Below are 23,215 nucleotides of genomic sequence, written 5' to 3'. Positions count from 1 at the left end.
ATAATAAAAAACCTACCTAGGATCTAAACTTCAAACGCGCTTTACTCGAAACTTTAAAAAGTAAGGTTGGTTTTTCAAGCCTCCAAACATCCGTCACAAATGATTTTTCCTTTTTTTTTTTTTTTTTTCGCACCGGAGCACATTTTGAGCTTGCCACGAGGCGAATTGAAGGGCAACGTACGTATATTTCCCCATGCTTTGTCCTCATAAAAACGTTTTCGGCTCGTAGAATACTGTGCATCAACGCCTTTTACTCTTCTCTCGGTAGTCGACGAAAATAGGAACATCATATATGCCAATGGTTCCCAACCTGTTTAGTTGTGCGGCCCACCATTGAGACCCACTAACTACTATATATTACTTGCACAGCCGTAATTTACTTTCGGGGGGGGGGGGGGCATCTGCTCATAACTGTCCTTAAGTGTAAATAATATACCGTTATTAGGATTGAAAGTGAGTTCAAAAGAAGAGTTCCTGGAGAGGTTAGTTAATCTTCTTCTCCCCTCATGCTGCACCACTGATATAGATATACTTACTGTAAAGAAAACGCGTTTCTTGCAATGTCTCAGGAACTCATTTTTGAAGATACTGTCCTGTACCTTCCCACAGCTGTATATGCGTGTGAGAGTTAATATGACCGAAACCTTTTCAGGAGAAAATTCAAATTGTGCTAACGTATACTCTGAACTCTCTTCTTGTAACTATGTGTGTGCACTGTGCAATTTCCATTGATTTTTTTTTCCAAATGACATTAGGGGCTATTCATTAATTACATAAGGGTCCCGAGGGGGAGGGGGTTGGGAAAATCTCTATATATCCTTACTTTGGAGGGGGGGGATTACACCCATTCTTACGTTATATTTTCCAGGTCGATATTTTATATCATAAATCGCGCGGTCAAGTGCTTTGGCAAGGATCCTATTTCATTTGCGTCTGGAAGGTAAAAAACATATTAGAAGGAGCTGTTTTTTATTTGTTTTACAAAGAATGAACAGTCTAAAATATAATAAAAGAATCTCACTATGTATGGCATGCTTTATTTTTGATTCATATCGCATCATATATAAAAAAAAGTCGAAGAGCCATTCAGTCTAAATTCCAACTTTTTAGTAAATATTTCTTTACACAAAAAGGTTAATTTAATAATAGTTAATTCAATAACGATTCCAGTGATGTAAGATTCGTTATTTTATTATTTTGAGAAAAGAAATGGAACCGTACGTAAGAATAGGAGGGAGGGGTTTGAAAAATCTTATGTACCCTTAGATGGGGGGAGGGGTCTCAAAAATTTTCGAAATTATCTTTTACGTAATTATGAATGGCCCCTTATATCTAATATTGATACTGTTAGCGCAACGGTATAATCTCTTTTCATTTGGCAGTTTTTCTACATGGCCACTTCTCGCCAAGTTCGGCGACTGCACTCTGTGACCATGTCTCCAGTCCTGAGTTTCTTTTCGGAGACAGCCTCGGGTACCAGCACGGTGCGGGCTTTCGGGGCCGAATTCACCTTCGTCGACAGACAAGACAAGCTCATCGACACCAACTGCGTCGTCTTCCTCAACACCACCCTCGTCAACAGGTGCGTAACATCTGAAACTAATGGAATTGACGCAAGCAAATACCAACTAGTTCGTTCACATCAACCAAAAATTGATGGCTTCTGTTAGGTCATCTGTCTTGAATAACTAGAACAGAACTGAAGGCAGAAAATCTGATAAAGTAGTTAAGTGTCTCATCACACTGGCAGTAAAAAGATAGTCCAGCTCACCAGCGAGAGGTGCAAGTATCGTACACCTCGAAAACTGATGATAAAAGCTGGGGTTAAAAAAAAAAACCTGGTTACTGCCCCATAGCCAGAGCTAAGGCAGAACTAGAATAAAATTCTGAACTACTTGTGAGACTTGTAGCTTCATATCGTAGCTGCACTTTTCGAGGTGGAACCGTATCATGTTTGTGGACTCTCGCTGTTGGGCTGAAGTATTTTAGCTGCCAGTGTGAAGATATAGCCCCTATTTATATCTAGTTTTTTCCTTTCAGTTTTGTTGTGGTTACCTCATACTGACGAGCCTAAGCAACGACGAAGCTGTGGGCTCTGGATACTATAACTGAGCTGTTCAGTATTTGCTTATAATTCTGCCGCAGCTTCTCTTTCAAGCAGCATCGCTCAAAATTAGTCAAATTTTCTTACCCAAAGCGAAGGCTTGTGCATTTTTCTCTTTTAATAATTAACAATTCACATGTTTTCTTTGCAGGTGGCTTGGCATCAGATTGCAGCTAATGGGTGGAACTATCGTTTTAATCGCCGCCCTCTTGACAGTGGCCCAGCGAGGAACATCGAGTGCTGCACTTGTTGGACTTACGCTGACTTACGCCTTAAGTGTGAGTATGCACTAATTGTAAAATGTACTGGCGTTTCTAGTCATTAAAGAGCAGTTCTGATAAAGGAAGGATAAACCCCGCCCCAGATTCTATGGTTTATGCCTTATTGCCTTCTCCTTATCTGCACCAACTCCCTTTAGATTACCAAATAGCTTCAGAATTACCATATAGCATGAGAGACGTGGTGGGTTCATTCCCCTGAACCATGCTGGGGATCGAACCCATGCTGTCTTAACCAAACTGCCAATGTGTGCATGTGTTTTTCATAGATACAGGTAAGGACTTATGGTTAAAAAGTCAGGAGCAAATTCTGACCTATGCCCCCCCTCCCTTCCAGTATCAGTGGTTTCCAACCTGGGGGCGATCACTCCAAAGTACATGCATACGAACATTATGTGCATGTAAGTGAAACCCTTCGTCGGTACACCACTAGGGTAACGGCACTTAGGAACAGACAAGGGTCCAGTAACAGACAGCCACAAGTGATTTAAATACTCTCTGACCACTGATTGTATGGAAAGACAAACATCCGTTTTACAGCCGGAAATGAACGTTTCTATTATTTTTTAGCGATGCCAGCTTTTGCAAAAGCAGAGTCTCATTCAAATGAGCGGAATTCGTGCATCAAATTTTTACTTTTCTTCCTTATTCACATAGATTCGTCTTATCTGGACATTTGAAAATTTCATGCAATCCGTGGTTGGACAGTAATAAGGATTTTAGTAGATAAAACTGATGTTGCTGTGGCCCATGCCAACCATCCAGTGTTATCAGAGTAAATTTTACGAGCCAGTTTGTATTTATAAGGCAGTAGTGGAAGGTTATGAACAGCTGCCACGAGGTCAGATGGTGTTTCATGTTCATTTGAATTTAATAAGGCTTTTGATCTAAAAATAAAGAACTTTTGCACATTTTGAAGAGAAAAATTATCATTATTATTTTTTAAATTACTCATCCTTTTTTCATTCTGTGTGCTACAGGGTGTCATCAGATTCGTCGGTGTCTGTTACTGGGGGTCGGACCTTTTTTCGAAATTGAGCAAATAAAAATAGAATTAACTCATTCAGAGGTTCCAGAAGCATCCAAACCTTAGATGAGATGTGGTTGCATGAGAGAAAAATAGTTTAAAAAGTCTAAATGCATTAAAAGGCTCAGAAAATGGAGTTAACCTGAGAGCGATGTCTTAAGAATGTCTGTTACTGGTGCCGGTTACCCTCTACCCTAGTTTTTTTCTTGACTAATTTTGCTTCTCATCCAGTTGAAACATTCTTCCTTTTTATGCCAAGTTATTTATCTACTGTTCATCTCATGAAAAACTCTTCTCTATGTTATTAACATGGACATTTTGTTGCCAATTGATTTCGGTTCTGTTCCTTCATTGTGATTGACTTTGACTCTGTTCCTTCACCACAGGTCACCGACATTCTGGCGACGATGGTGAGGCTGATGACTCAACTCGAAACCCGAATGGTATCCGTGGAAAGAATCAAAGAGTATTCCTCGTTGTCGTCTGAGGTTGGTATGTTTGGGGATGAGGGTTTTGAAAAGTAATTGTTCTCGATGTCCATTGTAAAAATATTGCTACAAAAGTTTTAAAAAAAATCAATAAGTTAATAAATATTCAAAAATTAAATCGAATAATTAGAGCTATGAAATGGGGAAATGAAGTTCAATCGGTCAGCCTGGTCTGCTCTCCGTTCAGTAATAATTTCTGAAGGAAAAGGTTCGTTCGAAAAACAAGAACAAAAAAAATTTGTTTGAAAGGTCTTGATCAGGGTACCCACCCCAATCAATAGTTTATTTTTTGTTATGAAAAATTTTGTGATTGAATTTGAACAGTTAAAAGAAGATGACATTAGAATAGGCTCCAGGTGGAAGATTTAATTCGATACAAATCCTGATATTAACTAACGGATTTGTTTCGAATAAAAGAAAAGGGCGAATGAAGTAGAACTTGTTTTTTTACTGGCTAAAACGAGTTTTTTTTTTTTTTTTTTTTTTTTTGACTAATTGAAATAATTTTTAACTAAGCTAAGAATAAATTCAATCCTTTTTTAATTGGACGCTTTTTATCTAACAAATGCTAACACTTATTTTTTAAGCACTAAAACATCCTGAAAATGGCAGAAATTTTGAATATTGCTTTTATTTTCTTTTTCAAGAAAGTAAAAAATGTTATTAAGAAAATCTAAATACATTTTTCTGTCGACTTAATTTTGACGAACGTAAAGGCGGAGACTGATTAAATGATCAAGAAAAATCGTAGTTTTTTTGTTGTTGCTTCTCGAAAAAGAGCTCCGCGAACTTTGTAATTTTTCATATAAGTAATTAACAAAAACGGTTTTTTTTAATACTAAGAAAAAGGTATTTTTTTATAGAATACCTTAACACTATGTGCCGTTGCAGAGTAATAGGAAAATTCTCAACTTTTCCCTTCTCGGGATCTATTTAGATTCGTAATTTTTAGCGGGGAAATTTTATTTGTTACAATATTTATCTCTTAATTGTTTCTTTTTTGTTTGCATGCTAAAACATTAGAAAAAACACCTTGAATGTAAAAAGTTTTTAATACGGAACCCATAAATAGTTTGATTAAACATAGCCACCCATTGAAAACATAATGATTTTCTTTCTAGTCAAAAAATCAGTTACCATCTGTAAATTGCATAAACTTCAAGTATCATTAACATGGACGCTGAGTCTAGGCTATAAAAGCGCAGCTTTTGTTCATCCAGTATTAAACAACATCCACAATCTAAAAACTTTCAAACTACAGCAAAGACGTAAACCAATCGAATTGTGACAGTTCCCAATGAGATCATAATTCGATTGGTTGAGGGCTTTCATGGTCGAGTGATTTCAGTTATCATATATCGTATTGAAGTCAATAAAGCTAAAATATTTGAAATATTTGTGCATTTTATTTATGTATTTATACGTAGTATAAATGTACTACTTGTATCTTTACGTATAGGCTCCTTGGGAGACGGGCTGTCAGTTGAGTCTGGAAGACTGGCCGAGAGAAGGCGCTATTACTTTACGAGATTACAAAATGCGCTACAGAATGAATACAGAGCTCATCCTCAAAGGTGTCAGCGTTCACATACCAGCAGGACAAAAGGTGATGACAATGTTTGTTTGCCTATGCATTTCATGATTTTTATCGTATAATAATATGACTGATGTAACTCAAGAAGTAATGCAAAGATTCAAATGAAAATTGGTATGCAGATGAAGCTCGATGGGAACAGGTGCTGATTCGTTTCCAATCTCTCCGCAGATGAAGCTCGATGGGAACAGGTGCTGATTCGTTTCCAATCTCTCCAAGGGGTGGCTCATTTTTGTTTTCAGTATGACTGTTGAAGCTTTAGATTAATTCAAGTATTGAAACAAAAACTAAAATACGAGGGGACCTCACTGGATCAAGTGCTTATTTATTTTCGTGCCAATCGCTTTCTACTACCACCAAGACACCAAATTGCGCCAACTTTGTTTAATAGCGAAATTTTAATTTCCTTCACATTTTTCTCAAATGTATTTATTTATTAGCTATTTTATGTTTCGTTAACTCTTCCTTTCCTGAAAAAAAAAAAAATAATAATGACATTGTTCTTAGAGGATAAATAAAGCTATGCAGTGGCGTATGCAGGATTTTCTCGATGGGGGGGGGGGGGATTTTTTCGAAACATCAATAAAAAAAAAATTTTGCCCTCCTCCCTCCAAAAGGAATTTGGAAGTAAAAAACTTTTGCTGATGTAATTGCTTTTTCTTACTTAAATAATCGAATAAAAAAAAACCCTAGAAACTAATGATAAAACTTCAGATGGTATACATGTTTTTAGATAGACTCAAAGCAAGGGGGAAGAGTTAGCCCCCCCCCCCCCACCATCATACGCCACTGAAGCGATAGCTAAAGAGATAGTTTGTTTGAAAAAAAAAGAAAAAAGTTTGAAAAGTACAGTTATTCGTTTGTGTGAATATTGAAGCCGTGAAATGAAAACTCATTAAAAGAGGCTGAAAATTTATTTATTGGTTGTTTTTAGAAACATGCTTTTGTGAAGTTATGCATTTAAGTTCACTGTTCAGAGTTAACAAACTAGCTCATATATAAAACATAAGTAATTTTTGTGCTTGCAGTACAGTTAAGTCATATTGTTCACATAATAAGGAAAAGAGTTATTTTCATTCGCTAATTTCAATGTTTTGTTAGGTTTCCAAATTAGTTGTCCAGTTATAAAGAGATATTGAAGTGCTCTTCATACAATTCTAATTGTTATTAAGTTTGAACACATTTTAAGTTCTTCTTTCGATGCGTATGGTTACTCTCATCCATCGAATCGTTAAAAAACGCAGATTAGCTGTTTCTGTTCTGTTGGAAGCTTCTTAGCCGTCGACGGGCGATTCTCATCGACGTTGCCCGGGGAGCACCACGTGGAGGTGACTTCCTTCGCTCCCCAGGAGGCCACCCTTTCCAAATCCGATGTTATACCTTCTGTGGCCTCCCGAGACTTTCCGGAGAACTCTCTTTCTCTCTTCCCAACCGCTGTTTCACACTTTCATTCTCTACCAACATAGTCCTCTTGTTTAGTGTTAACGTCTGCGAAAAGAAAAAAGAATGTGTTGTAGAGGAGGTGAAACAGTCAAAAACACGAATGCAAACTCTTTTGCATATATGAATTTTTGAATGTCGTAAAAATACTTACTTGCGTGTTAACTTGGACGCAATCCGTTGAAAAAATCCTTTCTTTTTGTTTGGATTAACGCCGAAAGCGTACCAGTTATCATCTGAAAATTTAAAAAGAAATAATTATTACCACTGCTGCAAATGTCTCAGTTCATGATTTTTTTTATTAATTTATATTTTTATTAATTAATTAATTTCTTTTTAACTTTCCTCGATCATAAATCCACTTTTAATAGTTAAAAACAAAAGTACTCTAGTATCCTGCATAATTGCAGGGGCGTGCAGAGGGGGAGGGGAGAAGAGACACCTGTTGGCCCGAGCCCAAGCTTGAAGGAAGCCCAAAATTTTCAAAAAGAGGGTTGAAATCTATTTAAGATGTAAAGGTAAACGATATGGAGGGGGGCCGCAAAAGTCATCTGTAACGGGCCCCAAAATCTCTGTGCACGCCCCTGTCAATCATACCTTTTGAACCTGCATAATTGTCTTATACTAGTACGTAGTCTATTGCGTTACAACTACTGAAAATCACTGTTGTAGCCTCAGTAAAAATGTTTTCTCCATATCTTGCTCTCATTTAATAGTTGTTTAAAAGTATTTTTGATTACGTGAAGAAAGTTGTTTAAACTATATCTTTCCTGAATCCTTTTTTTTCTTTTTTTGTACCTATAATTAAGACATCTTGACTTCCTCCATAAATGCCCTGAGTGAGAGTCTAGGGAGAATAGTGATTTTAGCCTACTCGGCTCTCACTACAGCTACGTAGGCAATTGTTATCTAAACCCATGCTGCGTGATATGGCTATAAACTGGACAAGTCTAAAAGCAGTAACTTTTAGTTTTTACTTTTTGTTATCAATAACTTTTTATTTTAAATAAGGTAAAACATAATCTCCTTTTAAATCTTTTCTATACATCAAACATTTGAATAATAACGGAACGCGTTACGTTAGATTTTGAAACGTCAAGTAGAAAACTGAAAAAACGAGTTAAAAAAAAGAATTTTTTTTAAAAATTACCCTGAATTAATGAGTCAAAAGCTGTCTTGCATAGATAAATGGTTTAGAATAATCCTTATACCATCAAAATTATTTCCATTTATGACTGAAAACCATAGGGATATAATATTCAATTTGTGAAAAGTTGTAAAAACTCTAAAATGACAATAACTAACTTTAGACCTTCTAAAATTCGTAATGGAAACTGCTATTAAAACTAGTTAATGAGATAGTATTTTGCGCATACATACCATCTAAGCTGGTCTTCTTTACGTAAGGTTTAATGTTTGTTGTATCAGGCCATTCAAGTGGTCCATCTGCGTAGATCCACGGGGCCAATGGAAATTTGTCACAGCTGAGCTTGCTGGACTTTTTCCATTTGAATATTTTCAATTTCTTATGTTTATCCACATTGGATGTCTTTTTTACATCAGGCCTTGGAGTGGGCCATTCGAGGGGTCCATCTGAGTAAATCCAAGTTCCCAATTTAAATGGTTCACAGTGTTTCTCGATGAGCTTAGGAGTGTCAGATTTAATGCCGTTGCATTTTTCTTGGTCAAAGTTCAATTCATTAAATTCATCAGGATTTTGATTTTGTCCCATGACGTCATTGATATCAGATGAGTCAAAGTCCAATCCAGTATCGCCTGCATCCACGAAATAGGCGTCTTCATTGAATTCAAAGGGGTCGATGTTTTCAAATGTTTTAAATCCAAATTTATCATCTTCAAATGCCAAGTCCATGGGTTCATTTAGATCAGTTTCTTTTGCCAAGTTCAAATATATATTTGCGTCATCTGCAAAGAGGTCGATGATGTCAGAGGTTTTGTATTCAAATTCTTCCTCTTCAAATGTTACGTCCATGTATTCAGTCAAATCAATTTCTTTCCCCAATTCTTCGTCGTTGACATAAATGTATGCGTCATCTTCAAAGACACGAGTAAGTTTGGTCGGAGAAGACATTGTCAATTCAATAATATCTGAAAAGATGAAATTCAATTTTGTTTTTACAAAGAAGCGTAAGGTTTTTTTTTTCTCTCGCTTTACCGCAATTAGTGAAACGTACAATATGTATAAATATATATTTTTTATTTTATTTTATTTTAATTATTTCTTTATTTGTGTGTGTGTGTGTGTGTGTGTATGTATTTTCATCGCTTATAGGAGTAAGCATTGAAATACCTGCGTCACCTTATTAGTTTTGTGCAATTGTAAGCTAAAGAAAAACATGTAATATTTCCAGTTATTCAAATATGTTAACTTTTTTTTCATTTACGTCTTCAATGCTACTTTTGAATGAATTGCAATCTATTGAGGTTACTTGTCTGGTTAAAAGTTCCTGTCAAATACTTCTATTTTTTGCTGTAGGATTTTTAATTTTTCGGTTCATTTTTACCATTTACTGCTTCATTAGAAATGAGTACCAGAACTGCTCCTGAATAAGCGTCATGTGATTCTGAAAACTTTGCTACAATATTTTCATTGCAGCTCAGTAGCAATGTCAGTAAACCTCAAGACCTTGAAAGCCGAGGCCCCGGATTCGAGTCCCGGATATTGTTGGTCGATATAGGTTTTCCTACCATCATATCACAGTGGTTCGGATCCCACTCAAAACTGTAGGTCCCTCCAGTGAGCACTAGAAGTGAGTGCTTCGTGGTCGGCCTGCTTGCTTGGTCAAACATACGTGCAAAAGATGGTCGATTGTATGATTGTTTTGTGTGACAGTTTATTAAGTCTTCATAGTGATAAATGCAATGATGTAGCAAAGTTTTTAAGTTTCGATCAAATGCTAAAATGCATCGACATTTTCGATGTGTTTTAGCATTAAAAAAAAAAAAAAAAAAACGTGGTGGGGGGGGGGGGGACAAAAATTTTTTATGATCATGAATTGCTTGCATGTGTCCATTTTAATTGCAATACTCAAAAGGCAGCACACACAGTTTGTCCCAAAAGTAACGGAACTCATTTTTTTGCCACGAGACTATATTGCCCACACCGTGACCGGTTGGAAGTGGTATGGGGAAGACTCTAAGCTTTCCAGAGACACCAGATTCAGTTGTTTACGAGTTCTCGGAGCGGTGGGAGGTCAAGTTTAGTGAACCTCCGCGCTGAGCCTCGTCTTGGTGTGTAAGAGAACTTTGGAGCAATGCTATTCGATAAAATTTCGCGTCACTCCAAAAGACGGCAATGAAAACGTTTGATTAGTTCACTTAAGCCTTCAAGGAGGATTGCTTGTCGTACTAGTAGGTCAAAAAGGGGCACAAGTTGTTCAGAGATGGCCGGGAGGAAGTTGCCGATGAGGCTCCTTGTGGGCGTCCATCATCATCGCGAACGGATGATTATGTCCCTCGTGTGCGAGATTTGCTGAACAAAGACCGCCGAATGAGTGTTCGTTTGATGTCAGAACAATTAAATTTTCCGAAAACAGATGTTCATCGAACTGTTACTAAAGACTTGAATTTGCACGAAACTTTTGTCTAAAGTCTTGTCGAACCGTTTCCATTATCGACTCCTTTGTGACCCGGACCGGTATTTCAACGGTGTCACAGACCCCCTACAGCCCCAGCAGACTTCTTCTTGCTCCCAAAGGTGAAAAGGGAGCTAAACACATAGGTAAAGGTGTATAGACGCAGGAGGAGACTAGCTTAAAGAGTATTAAGTTTTATTACATGTTTGATCAATAATTTTTTTTTATCATTACTTTTTTTAGTATCATTACTTTTGGGACAGACTGTGTATAAAGTTCCTTGTGTACTTTCTTACGAAATTTCCTTCATTTCAGTTTGGTGTATCTAGTAGCAATTTTGTGGGTATCTTCCAAGAGAAACAGAGCCATATTTTAGAGAGGAAAAAAAATGAGAAAAAGTTTGTCACAGAAAAATTTTGAAGTCAGTCGATTAAAATGTTTAACTTTAATTTTTATAGTCCTCTCAAACACGTGCGGAAATAGTTCCAAAAACTTGCTAAGAATTCTTCATTGTCAAAATAGTGGAACAACTTTTTTTTTTTTTTTTTTGAGTTTGCAACAAAATGATGTTTTAAAGATGGGATACATTTCGTTTTAGCTGTAGTTTCATTGAATACAGAATGTATTTCTATTGAGGGAAAAAATTTGTCTGTCTTTTGCAATGCCGTGTCCGCGTAAAATAAAATAAAGGTGTCAAATCTTAAACCGCGTGTCATCAAACCCGCGTAAAATAAACCAGCGTAAAACGAGGATCTACTGTATTTGGCGAACATCATCACTTGTGAACGTGATGCTACAACACAAAGATATCTTTCCGCAAACTGTAAGCTCGTGTGCAAGATATGATGAATTCAAATGCTGTTAATAAAATTTTAACCCCTCGAGCAAATATTTTATTACGTTTAAGACTGGCAATCTCGTTTTTATTTATGTTTGCATTTGAAGGTATGAAAATCTCACAATGGCAGAGAGAAGATGCGTTTTGAATATTTTGCAGAATAAATGCCAGATCTCATAGTTACGTAATGATGCAAGATGAAGGAAATCTTTTTAAGAATAAGCATATATTTTATGCATGTGTATCAAACAAACGATATAAACTTTTAGATGGACTCGCTTATAAACTTCAATTTTCAGATCTAAGTATGCTATTAAAGGTCTGGTCTAAGAAAACTGTAAGTACCTTAATAACAGCGTTTTTAAATGTGAAAAATTACGAGCTTAAACAGATTTTATTTCTGTAATTTGATATGAAAAGGGAAATTTCAAATTACTATTTCTAAATTTGAAGCTATCATAATGAATGCTATTATTTTAGATTGGTCTATGTATACAATTTTCCAAATCTTGGAAAGACGCCAAATAATATGACTTTTTTAAACTAATCTTTTTTAATATCGTAAACGTCTAAAAACTGAGTTTTACTCAGACTTTAAATCTGCGATTTGCAAAAGCCGACATTGATTCAACAGAAAATAATTTTAACCTCTGTACTTTTTATTTTAAATTATTTTGAAACGCGATCTCCTTCAAATGTGACTATAGAAGTTTATCAACTAATATTAATGGAAATCGTACACAAAAATTAATTAGATCAAAAAATTACCTTTTATATTCGCTTGAGAATTAAAACTTGCTACAGCAATGATTTTTTTTCTCAAAATGATTTTTAACAAAGTGCAGTGCATTGTTACGATTATTGCAGCAACAAAAGGCTCTTTTAATTGTTGTTAACAAATAAGACATTTTGTGTTGAAACACTGTCATAAAATGTTTTGTTGTGGAACAATGCGATTAGACATTTTGTTAGGAGCAGCAATTATTAAGTAATAGGGGAATCCACTCCCTGGAAGACCAGAAACTAATGCGAGTCCAGTGGTAAAAAAGAAGAAGAAAAAAAAAAAACACACACACACACACACACACACACTCGAAATAACAAATGAGTTCTTGAGGAGACGTTAAAGAGAATGACAAGGCCGTATCCAGAGGAGGGGGGGTGCTGACGGGCCCTGCCCCCCCCCCTTCCGAAGCCCGATATGTTTTGTACCGTAAAACTGAAGGTTTTTCTTTTTCTTTTTTTTAAAATTCCTAATGTCAGAAAAGGAAATAACATTTTTTTTTAATTCTTAATTTTGCTATTATTCAAAATTTATAATATTTTGAAGAAATACAGAAAAATCAGTTCTAGTTCTCATTAGCTGCAAGGCACACTTGAAACTTAGACCTTTAGTTAGGACTTCCTGCTTTCTTTCCCAATTCAATTCAGGGCAGTCCAGGGTCAAGGCAGGCCCTTTGTCAGTTCGGTAGACTTTTAAGTCTACCAAACTGACTTCTGTGCACTTCCTCCTCCAGAGGCTTGCACAGAAATTTTGGGGCTGTCACAAATGCTTTTTTTTTTGGGCCCCCTCCATATTGTTTACACATATTTTCAACCCTAGGTTTAAAAATATTGGGCCCCATTTAAGCTCGGGCCCGGGCCAGCAGGTGTCCCTTCTTCCCTCTGTGAACGACCCTGCCCTCCTCCCCCTAAAACTCTTATAAAACTTACACTGTACTGATTTCGAGCCGGGGACTCCCAAAAGGATGGGCCCCTAGTTTCCGATTGGGCGAGTATCTTGTTACCAAGATGTGCCAAATTCAGCTCCTCGATACATCCTGAGTAAAAAATGCAAAAATTACGATTCTCGCGTTTTTGTAGCATAATTTTCAAGATCATTTTTGTGACTGATATGTTTCTTGTCTTACATTTATTAAATGCCGAATTCAGTATCATGGGAGTTCTTTTGTTATTGCTTGTTTTTTTTTTTCTTACTTCTACTGCATACTGTTAATACCTTAAGTATGAGGAAAAAAAATAACACTTACTCTACTCTCTTTCATTTTCTGCACTACTTGTGATTGAAAAAAAGTTTGTTTCGAGAAATATTTCGTTGCATTTATTTTTAACTTAAAACTGGTGTGTCCTACAAAGTTATAATCATTTTGTAAGAGTGTGCAATCAATTTCTGAAAAGTGTAAATAAAGAGCTTCAATTAATTTCAACTGTTCGATAGTTTTTGAAAATTATTTAAGCTTTTGAAATTCCTTGAAAAGTTCTTCAATTTTGTATCTTATCAAGAAAATAAAGTATGAATTGTCCAAATGGCCAGAATATTACTCTTCCGTTCTTATTTTCTGAATGTCTACACCATTTCTTTTAAACTATTTTGTAGAATTTTCATACTGTAGGGCATTTAATGAAAAATAAAATGGGGGTAGGGGAAGTGATCAAAAACAAACTTCACTAAAAGCCGATATGAGCAGATGGCGGGGTGCTTCTCTTTTCTCCTCTCCCGTTTTTCCTCTCTGTCCATTAAGTTCCATGATTTGTCTAGCAAACAATTTTTATTTTGTTTGATCTTGATTTGCAAAAGAATGTATAACTTTTAAAAGACTTTGTTTGCCTATTTTTTTTTTTTTTTTTTTTCATATTTTTGTAGTCTCAATTACCTAATATAAAGCCTCAAAATACTGTTTTTTTTTTTTTTTTAATTTCACGGGGGAAAACCCCCCGGATCCCCTGTGGATGTTCTACATCCGACTTAAAGGGACACTCTCCTGTTATCCTTACCACTACAAGGTGAATAAGAAAAATAATAAGAAATTAAAATGTCAACAGTCCAAACAGTGGAAACATTAAAAATCGAGACAAAAAGTCTTCTATGTTAACATTTTTATGCGTTTGGTGTGTCTATATATACTATATGTGTGTGTGTTAGGGCAATGTGCTAATCTGGGCCCCTCCCGAAAAATTTTTCTAGATACGGCCTTGGAGAATGATATTGTATATTATGCTCTTGAAACGTAGCATGTTACAGTTCCGTTTTTTAAATATCGTATGGAATTTTATTGTACCGTGTAAAAGAGAATTATTTTTCTTCACACACATTTCAGTGTAAAACACAATACCGATAAAAAGGGGGAACTTCCTTCTTCTGGCACCGAAGTCTTCAATTCAATAAGCTGCAAGCGTAGCCATAGTGTTCCTTCTGGCATTCTGCCATGCTAAGCACGAATGTTGTACCTGCACTTTTAATCAAAATTGAGATAGTGTCACGAGGTGACTCCTCATAACATATTTCGCCCATATACAACGTTTTATGGTCGTTTCCGAATGGAAAATATTTTTTCAAAAATTCTGAAATAGTGGAATCTGAAACAAATATATGAAGGTGTAAAATTAAAAAGCAGTCTCTCATTTTTAGCCCAGCTGCAGACACGACTTTTGTGTTTAGCACTAGGGCTGCGGAGTCGGAGGACAAATGACCGACTCCGACTTCGGAAATTTAAGCACCTTGAACTCCGACTCCTTAACCCCAAAATCAGTCGGACTCTGATTCCAACTCCTCAAGCCAGGCCCGTGTCCAGGATTTCATAAAGGGAGGGGTTCTGGTTTCAATGTTTTCTCATTTTTTCTGTATTAACAGGAAAACACCAGTGTCAAATAATTCATTTCTGCTTGATGGTCACAATGAGGGACATAGTGGGGGGGGGGGGGGGAGAGATGGTATAAATTTCCAGAAAAATTGGCTTTAAGTAATATTACCAGTTCTATTGTAGCTCTAAGGTTGTACTGCACATGTAAGGACCCTCCCCTCCCAGAAAGTTAATTTTGACTGTGTTAATAACCTCAGAATTTATTCATTTTACTGCTTGTTTATATTCAAATCTTATTATGCTTACTGTGCAGTTTATTGCAACAAACAATTTCAAAAAATATTTAACCAAGTTTTCTGATTTTACATTCTAAGAAAATGCTTGGCAAACTAATTAGGAATGGATTCGCTGCTGATGCAAATTACATTACCTAACACAACTACTATGAATCTTCATAATGGCAATGTTAAATGCAGTAAATGCTTTGTATTGACAGCCTATTAAACGGTTCCTCCATCACTGTTTTTCCAAAATATGATTTTAGTTCATAAAGAGAGGGAGGGCATTTCTAAATTGCTGGGAATGATAAAAAAAAAAAATGCTGTGCATAAACTTCAACATTCAAGTTAATTTTAAGTTAAATGTACACTTTTCTTCATTTGGTTTTTTATAATTTTTTCCTCAATGGGAGGGGTTTAACCCCTAAAACCCTCCCCTTGGACACGGCTCTGCCTCAAGCACTGGAAGGGCTGTTGACTTGGAGGGAAAATAACCGACTCCGACTCTTGGAACTTTAAACGTTTGATTCCCGACTCCGACTAATTTACCTCAAAATAAGTCCGACTCTTGACTCCGCAGCCCTGCGTAATACGGCAGCAATATGTCACTTTTTTTTTCTTTTTTTAATTTAAGTTATTTATTCTTCATTTAGACATTAAATAGCTAAATCACGAATGAAGGGTTTGGGGGAGGAGGGGAGGGGGGAATCGTTTGAAACTATTTTAAAATTTCCGTCAATGTTTAAAACTTATTTTTCCAGAAGCAGGTTTATACCCAAAAATAAACCCATATTTATTTTTCCTATTTCTTTTCTTTCTTTCTTTTTTTTTTTTTTGGGGCAATCACGATTGCTTATTGTTCTCATTTGACCGTTTTTGGTGTCCGTGCCTTTTTCAACTTGGACCAGAAGCCAAGCAGCACCACCGCCCACCGTCCTCTGCTGGCGGCGCGGCGCGGCTGCTCCGGTTTTGAGCTATCCGCTTCTCCTGGTCGGAGGCGTCCATGTCCTACACACACGCACGTTCACACACATACACACACACGACTTCACACACAAACACTCACACACGCCTACGTGCATATACACAGGTCTCCGCACACACACAACTATGCACACGTAACCGTCTAGGAGGAGAGGCAGGCTTGGGGGGGGGGGACAGGAGCCGTTTCTAGAATTAATAACTCCAATGAGTAGGGTCCCGTCTCAGTTCGTGATTGCGAAAAACATTTGAATTCAAAATTTCAGAATTCAAATTAATTTTTTTTTTTCTTTTTCTTTTTTTTTTTTGTGACTCTAATCCTTGCTAACCTTGCTAAGCTCGTAATGGTTGTTTTGAATTTACAAATTCAAAAACGAAATTTGAGGAATCATTCAATATTGAATCGCAAAGACCGTCTTCCCCGTTAAACTGGGAAATTAATTAATTAATTAATTAATTAATTAATTTCAATTTTTTTCATGCAACTTATCGAACGCTCCCCCCCCCCTTCATATTAAGAAAACTAAATTTACATCTCATTATTCGTTATCAGGTAATAAACCGGGAACTTGAGGAACATTGAATGTTGGCTCAATCATTTTTCCCCCCATCGATATTAGGCATATGTGATTAGTTAATGTTTTCTCTATCATTTATTCTTGTAATTTCTCAAACCATTTCTTCTGTTTTCTCACCAACAGCAGTTGTTTAAGCAAAATTGAAAGTAAGCTGAACAGTGGTGAAGCAACTTTTTTGCGAAAACAAAATAATAATAATTATAAATTTGTGAATGATGTTCAAAAATACGTAAACGAGTCGGTATAAGCAATCTTTAATTACCATAAATGTCTACTGAATAACAATACAGTGTACCCAATGGTGATTAATTGTTTTAGAAGACAAATCAAGCCATGGTGGACTGTAGTAACTGGAGAGTCGAAGGCTCGATGACTGCCAGACGGAGTTGATGGTGACTGGCGCTGTCGGTTTCACCAAGTCCTCCAAGTTCACATTTCAAATCAATACCTTAGAGCACTGGATCAAGGGTTACTCGGCTCCTGATTGTGTGGATCAAGAGAAAGAGCTGTCTTCAGGGTCTGTGCTGGAGACTCTATAGAGTAGTTTGGAACCTAGTGTAATGGAAAAGACAAAGCAAACAAATACAAAGAAAGATTTCAATAAAAATGAAATTGTTATTTAATGCACTTTTTTTTTTTTTTTTTTGAGCAATCACGTATTGCTTATTAAACTCACTTGACCGAGGTTGATGTTGCTCCGATTATTCAGGTTACCATGACGATGCGATAAATCTAGCTCGTTGTATAATTTATTAAATGGACAAATTTTCGTCATTATGGTTACTAACTTTTGCAGTCATTCTAGACTTAATTTAAGCAGATTTAACCATAGACGAATAATAAGAGACTTAGTCTATTCATTTAACTTTTTAAAAGAGAGGAGGAGTGTAAAATGACGGCTTCAGCGAATGGGACCACTCTTAGGCGGTGGCATCTATGCCCTCCTACACTCAGTGGCGGATCCAGACGACCCTGTTGGGAGGGATGATTGAGTAATACATATTGAGGGGGGGGGGGGTGACTAATGAAAATAAAGTTTTCAAAACTTTTAAGAACTAAATATGTTTTTCCTTTTTTCGAATGATGTGTATCATTCAAAGAGTTTGAATGAAAGTTACAAGTGTTTTGCATTTTGGTGGTTTACAAGAGAAAAGAAGGCTTGGAGGTCTCTCTCCCGAACGCAGTTATAAGCCATCTTGTATGACGTAGGGGGAAAGAACAGAGATCGGAATTTTTCTGTATCGGAAATTGTTCGAAATTGGAGCTTTAAAATGCGATGGTTGGCTATCTTTGGTAGCGTTAAGGGAAAGGTTGGGTCCAGGAGCTATTCCTCAACTTTTCGTTATTAAAGCTTCAAAAACGCGATGTTAGTGGATCTTCATTGATGTTAGGGGAATGGCACAGGATCAAAGGCTCTCCCCCGGAATTTTTTCGGAATTGAAGTTCTAAAAACGAAATTAAAGGCTCTCTTTAACGACATTTTAGATAAAAAAATGTCGATTCCGGCGATTTTTTCAAAATTGAAACTTTAAAAATTCAAAATGTTTGACAATTACAAAACTTTGGGGCCGGGGGAGGCGATCTCCCCAATCGCTCCCCCCCCTTTGGATCCCCTACTGCTTACACTTCACACGTCTACACGCACAGACGTCTACACACACATACGTCTGCACACCCACACACACGAATACTCACACAATACCCAACAAGTAGGGTCCTATGATTTGAATTCAAGCTATTCATCAAATTTAATTTTATGAAATTTTTTAGCGTATTTGTCATCTATTGTACGTTAGTTTAAATAGTATTATTCAAGCTTGCTCATTCATTTTTAATCTGCTCCTCAAGACAGCATGAAATCTCAACTGCAACTAATCGTCTCTTTGTCCATCCGCAGGTGGGTCTCGTGGGCCGGACGGGAGCTGGGAAGAGTTCTCTGGCTTTGGCGCTCTTCAGGATAGTGGAGCCAGACGAAGGAACCCTCCTTATTGACGGCGTTGACGTTGCCATGCTCGGACTCCACGATCTGAGGGCGAAGATTACTGTCATACCACAGGTGAGATCACCCTGAAAGTAGATAAACACCTCAAGACCATAGTGTAGTATTAATCTCATCAAAAACAACCCTGTTGTAAAAATTTCTCCGCCAAGAGAACCTTTAACTTTTCCGCACAAAAAAGAAAACCTGCATCCTAAACCGAAAAACCCTCAGCCATAAAAAGTTATGATATCTAGTTTGCCCGCCAAGTATCTTCCAAACTATCATCCTCCCTCTTCTCCTTTTTCATCACAGCTACTTCCATTAGAACCTCCTCCCGCCTTCAACTCCTCAGAAATATGGATAGATCTTTTAAATTGTTTATCTTGTTTGGCGGGAAGCTATTTGCTCACCAAGCAACCACTTCACTTTGAAAAGCTTTGTCACTTTGTTCCCGCGTCCCGTGATTAGATAGTCAACAAAAAACCAGTTCCATGGGCAACCGAGTCGTTGCCACCTAGTTGGAAAAGCCAAAGCTCTGGTATCGTGACGTCACGGTAGTAGGCGGTTTGATCGCGAAGAGCGATTGTGTTTTTCGTAAGAATTTTGTGCTCATTTTCATGAACTTACATAATGTTAACTTTCATAAAGACTTTATTAACAACGTTTGTTATGAACTTATTAACGATAGTTCAAATTTAGATTAGATTTTATAGCCTTGAACATTGGAAAATAAAATCATAACTCAGATTTTTTTCTTATTGAGACAAGATTCACTATTGACGTTTCTACAAATGTTCTCTGAAATTTGTTTTTAAAATCCTAATTAATGCTTTATTGGAGTTTTTAATTTTATGTGCATAGTAAGACAGATGAAATCTTTAAAAATGAGTTATAATGAGTAGTAATTCTAAATAACTATTAATGTGGAGCGTATTCAAAAAAGGGTCCAATTAAGTGTTCATATAACTAAAAGTACTTATTTATCAGCTATCATTTTGAAGATTATTGTTGCTCTAAAATAAAATGAAGATGGAATTTAGAAATAGATATCGCTTCAAATAAACTTTCGTTCAATCGTTTCCGAAAATTTCTATTGAAAAAGAAAAAAAATCCTTTATGAACGTACTGCATTAGAAAATTCTTATTGTTAAATGTATTTTGGGGAGAAGAAAAAAATGTTGAAATAGCTCTTTTTATTGAAGTTTTCTTGAAATGAGCTCTAAATTCTTCGAAAAATCATAATCATTCTTCACGATCTAATCGCTTACTGTAGTGACGTCACGTTGCGTTGGCTTTCTTAGTCTAGAAGGCAGTAGGCTGAGTCTATTATATACATCTGTATTGATACTATGAACGCCTCGTGGCACCCCTCGTCTCTCTCTCTCTGCGGCACCGCAGGATGCCACGCCATCAACTTTGAGAACCCATTGGAATAGTATAAGTTTTAAAAAAATAAATAGGTTGCAATCGAAAGAGCACATTGAGGCTTTTTTGACACAAAAGTTACTTGTTTTCGCCCCCCGTTACCGATATAAAATTCTTAAAGTCTGCCAAAACTTTAAGGAAAGTGCCAAATTCTCAGACGGCGAGAAATTGAGAGTAGAGTGTATCCATCCGCAAAGCGTGTGAAAAATGTCTTCTATTGCTATCAAAACTCGCTAGATTTGGCGACTTTTCTTAAAATTTCGACAGACTTTAAGACCTTGTATTTCGATAACGGAGACACGAGGCCGAGCAATTTTTGCGTCCAAAACGTGTTTTACTATACTGTTTTAATTGCTATTTTTATTTAGATTTTTTCCATTTTTACACTACCGTATGGTTACCTGATTAGCATTCCAACAATGATATGCTTCTCATCACCAAAGAACTGCTTTACGCTTTTTAGCATTCTCGTGAAAAGAGACTACGATACCTGCCTCACAGCTTTCTTTGGATTTGTTCATTTGAACTAATGTCTTTGTTTGTTCATTAGGATCCAGTCATGTTCAGCGGAAGCCTGCGATTGAATCTGGACCCCTTGAACCAACACTCTGACCAGGAGCTGTGGTCAGCCATTGAACATGCTCATCTGAAGGACTTCATCAGTGGACTGGACGGCGGACTGAATTTTCCTGTTGCAGAGGGAGGACAGAACCTAAGGTACAATACTAATACTAATTCTAAAACTGTTGCTTCATCTGTGTGTCTCCTTCCACCAATGATAAGACAAGGAAATCATTTCGCAGTTGCATTGAACTCGCATCATCAAAACATAACTAGGCCTCCATCTGACTTATGAGAGGACACTATTGTACCAGTACCATTAGTCTTGCGTACGAATACCGACCGATGCCCATTTTAGCCAAGTGTACACTAGTCATTTTTTCCGTTTAGAAACACTGTCCCTAAAACAACTTTGGTCAATAAATTGTTCTGGGAAGTAAGAAAGAAGAATTTCCGCAGTACACTCGTTAGTTCAAGCTGTGAAATAGCAATAGAGATATTCAGTAAGTTACCGTCCTAAAGCCAGGGCTAAGGCAGAAATACATGAAATACCCCGCCAGCTCAGTCAATTCTAGCCGAAGACTGCAGTTTCGTGCTTATTAGCATTCATCAGCCCGGCATAGGAGTGATTGAGCTGGAGATGTGTTTCATGTATTTCTGCGTTAGCCCTTCTATAAGGAGGTAACTTACCTATATGCCTACCTTGCCTTCAATCTTCGAGTTGAACCGAACCATTGCTTCGGTTACTCGTCTGGTCAGTGCTAATTCTGTATTAGCTACCAGTTTGTTTGGCACTCTTGGCTTCCTTGAGGTTTTCCACCTCCAGCTCAGTCACTCCTATGCCGGGCTGATGAATGCTAATAAGCACGAAACTGCAGTCCTCGGCTGGAAATGACTGAGCTGGCGGTGTATTTCATGTATTAGCAATGGAGATGTTCCGATACTTGTTATCGTATCAAGATAATATCGAAATCATGTAGTTCTGCTTTATCCCTGGCTTAAGGTGGTAACTTACTGCTAAAGAATTGCTTGTTGCAAATTTAGAACTCTTGCGCCATTGGTTTTTCTCCGTTGATAAAATGGTCCTTTTGAACTAAAATTCTTTAGCTTCCTGGTTCTTGTTGCACCGCTAAAAATGGATGATGATAACTGCACAAAAATCTCCGTTTCTTCCGGAAGGTTAAATAACATCCTCTTTATCTCTTAATTAACAGGAGCGGATCCAGAAATTATTCAATGGTGAACGATTGATTTTTAGTTCTTTTTGCCCTTCACCACGCATCCTGAATTCTAGTACTCCAAACCTCATACATCCACCTAACGTAAAATGAGAAGGTCTACAATTTTTAAGGCTTCAAATTCCGAAGTTTTTTCAGGGGAGAGCTCTAAACCCCTCTTCCTCCAAGATAGATAATCATATAAAATTGCGTTTTCAATAATTTTGGTGGTTTTCGGTGATTTCGTTGGAAAATTTATTCAGCTTCAAATAGTGGGCAATCGCCCTCATCGCCCCTCCCTTGCCAGTTAAAGTTTCACTCTTAAAATATAAACAGAATCATAAAATGTTTATTAATTGAAACTATCGAAGACGCTCAAAATAAGGTATTGACCAAAAAATACGAAATTTTGTTTCTTACAGTGTCGGTCAGCGTCAGCAGCTATGTTTGGCCCGTGCTTTGCTCAAGAAGTCCAAGATTCTTGTGCTCGACGAAGCGACTGCTGCCGTAGATATGGCTACTGACAAACTCATCCAAGGCTCGATACGCAGAGAATTCGCAGACTGCACAGTCATCACAATAGCGCACAGACTTTACACTGTATTGGATTATGATAGGTGAGGATCTCTTGTCGCTCAACTCTGGTAAGGTTGTGAGAATCTGTTGTTGTTACTCAATTCTCAGCTGATAATATTTTGTCACTCAACTGAGATGAGAATCTTTTGTTATTCAACTCAGGTGAGAATCTGTTGTTGTTCAAAACTCAGGTGAGGTGTTGAGAGTTTGTTAATATTTAGCTGAGAATCTTTACGCTGATCGTCGGCGTCGCTCCACGCCGAGGTGAGAACTTGATTCTGCTGCGCATGCGCGCCCGAGCTTAAATCGACGTCGTGAATGGCCACAACGGAATCCACTTGACTTTGATTTCAGTGTCACGGCGAGGAGCGACGTCGAGGATCGGCGATTCACTTCAAGGAAACCAGGGCTTTACTCAAATCGACCTGTGCAAAGTGTAAATCACCGGCACAACGAGGACTTTCTGATAATCTGAATATTTATCCCCAGAAGACAAGTTGGAACTTTAACCCCTAATGTAACGGCACCAGTTACAGACAAGGGTCCAGTAACAGACAGTTGTAAGTTTGGATTTAAATAATAAGAACTTTAAGTGGTAAAACTGCGAATACGGTACAACCATCTAGTGTTATTAGAGTGAATTTTATGAGCCAATTGGTATTTAGAAGGCAG

At 37.1% G+C, this 23,215-nt stretch overlaps 1 protein-coding gene across 1 annotated transcript in view; it reads left to right on the top strand.

The window, feature by feature from the left end:
- The window catches only part of LOC129222047 (multidrug resistance-associated protein 1-like), an 83,600-nt gene extending 61,012 nt beyond the window's left edge, over nucleotides 1–22,588 (top strand). The window contains exons 16-22 of the mRNA XM_054856465.1: nucleotides 1,383–1,582; nucleotides 2,256–2,382; nucleotides 3,796–3,897; nucleotides 5,357–5,503; nucleotides 18,681–18,839; nucleotides 20,740–20,906; nucleotides 22,390–22,588. Coding sequence (XP_054712440.1) covers nucleotides 1,383–1,582; nucleotides 2,256–2,382; nucleotides 3,796–3,897; nucleotides 5,357–5,503; nucleotides 18,681–18,839; nucleotides 20,740–20,906; nucleotides 22,390–22,588 — 1,101 coding nt within the window. The remainder of the gene's footprint in view (nucleotides 1–1,382; nucleotides 1,583–2,255; nucleotides 2,383–3,795; nucleotides 3,898–5,356; nucleotides 5,504–18,680; nucleotides 18,840–20,739; nucleotides 20,907–22,389) is intronic.
- The last annotated feature ends 627 nt before the right edge of the window (nucleotides 22,589–23,215 follow it).

Source organism: Uloborus diversus, chromosome 5 (assembly GCF_026930045.1).
Source record: "Uloborus diversus isolate 005 chromosome 5, Udiv.v.3.1, whole genome shotgun sequence".
Lineage (NCBI taxonomy): Eukaryota > Metazoa > Arthropoda > Arachnida > Araneae > Uloboridae > Uloborus > Uloborus diversus.
Note: the sequence above shows the minus strand (reverse complement) of the source record. Positions and strands in the feature narration are given on the sequence as shown.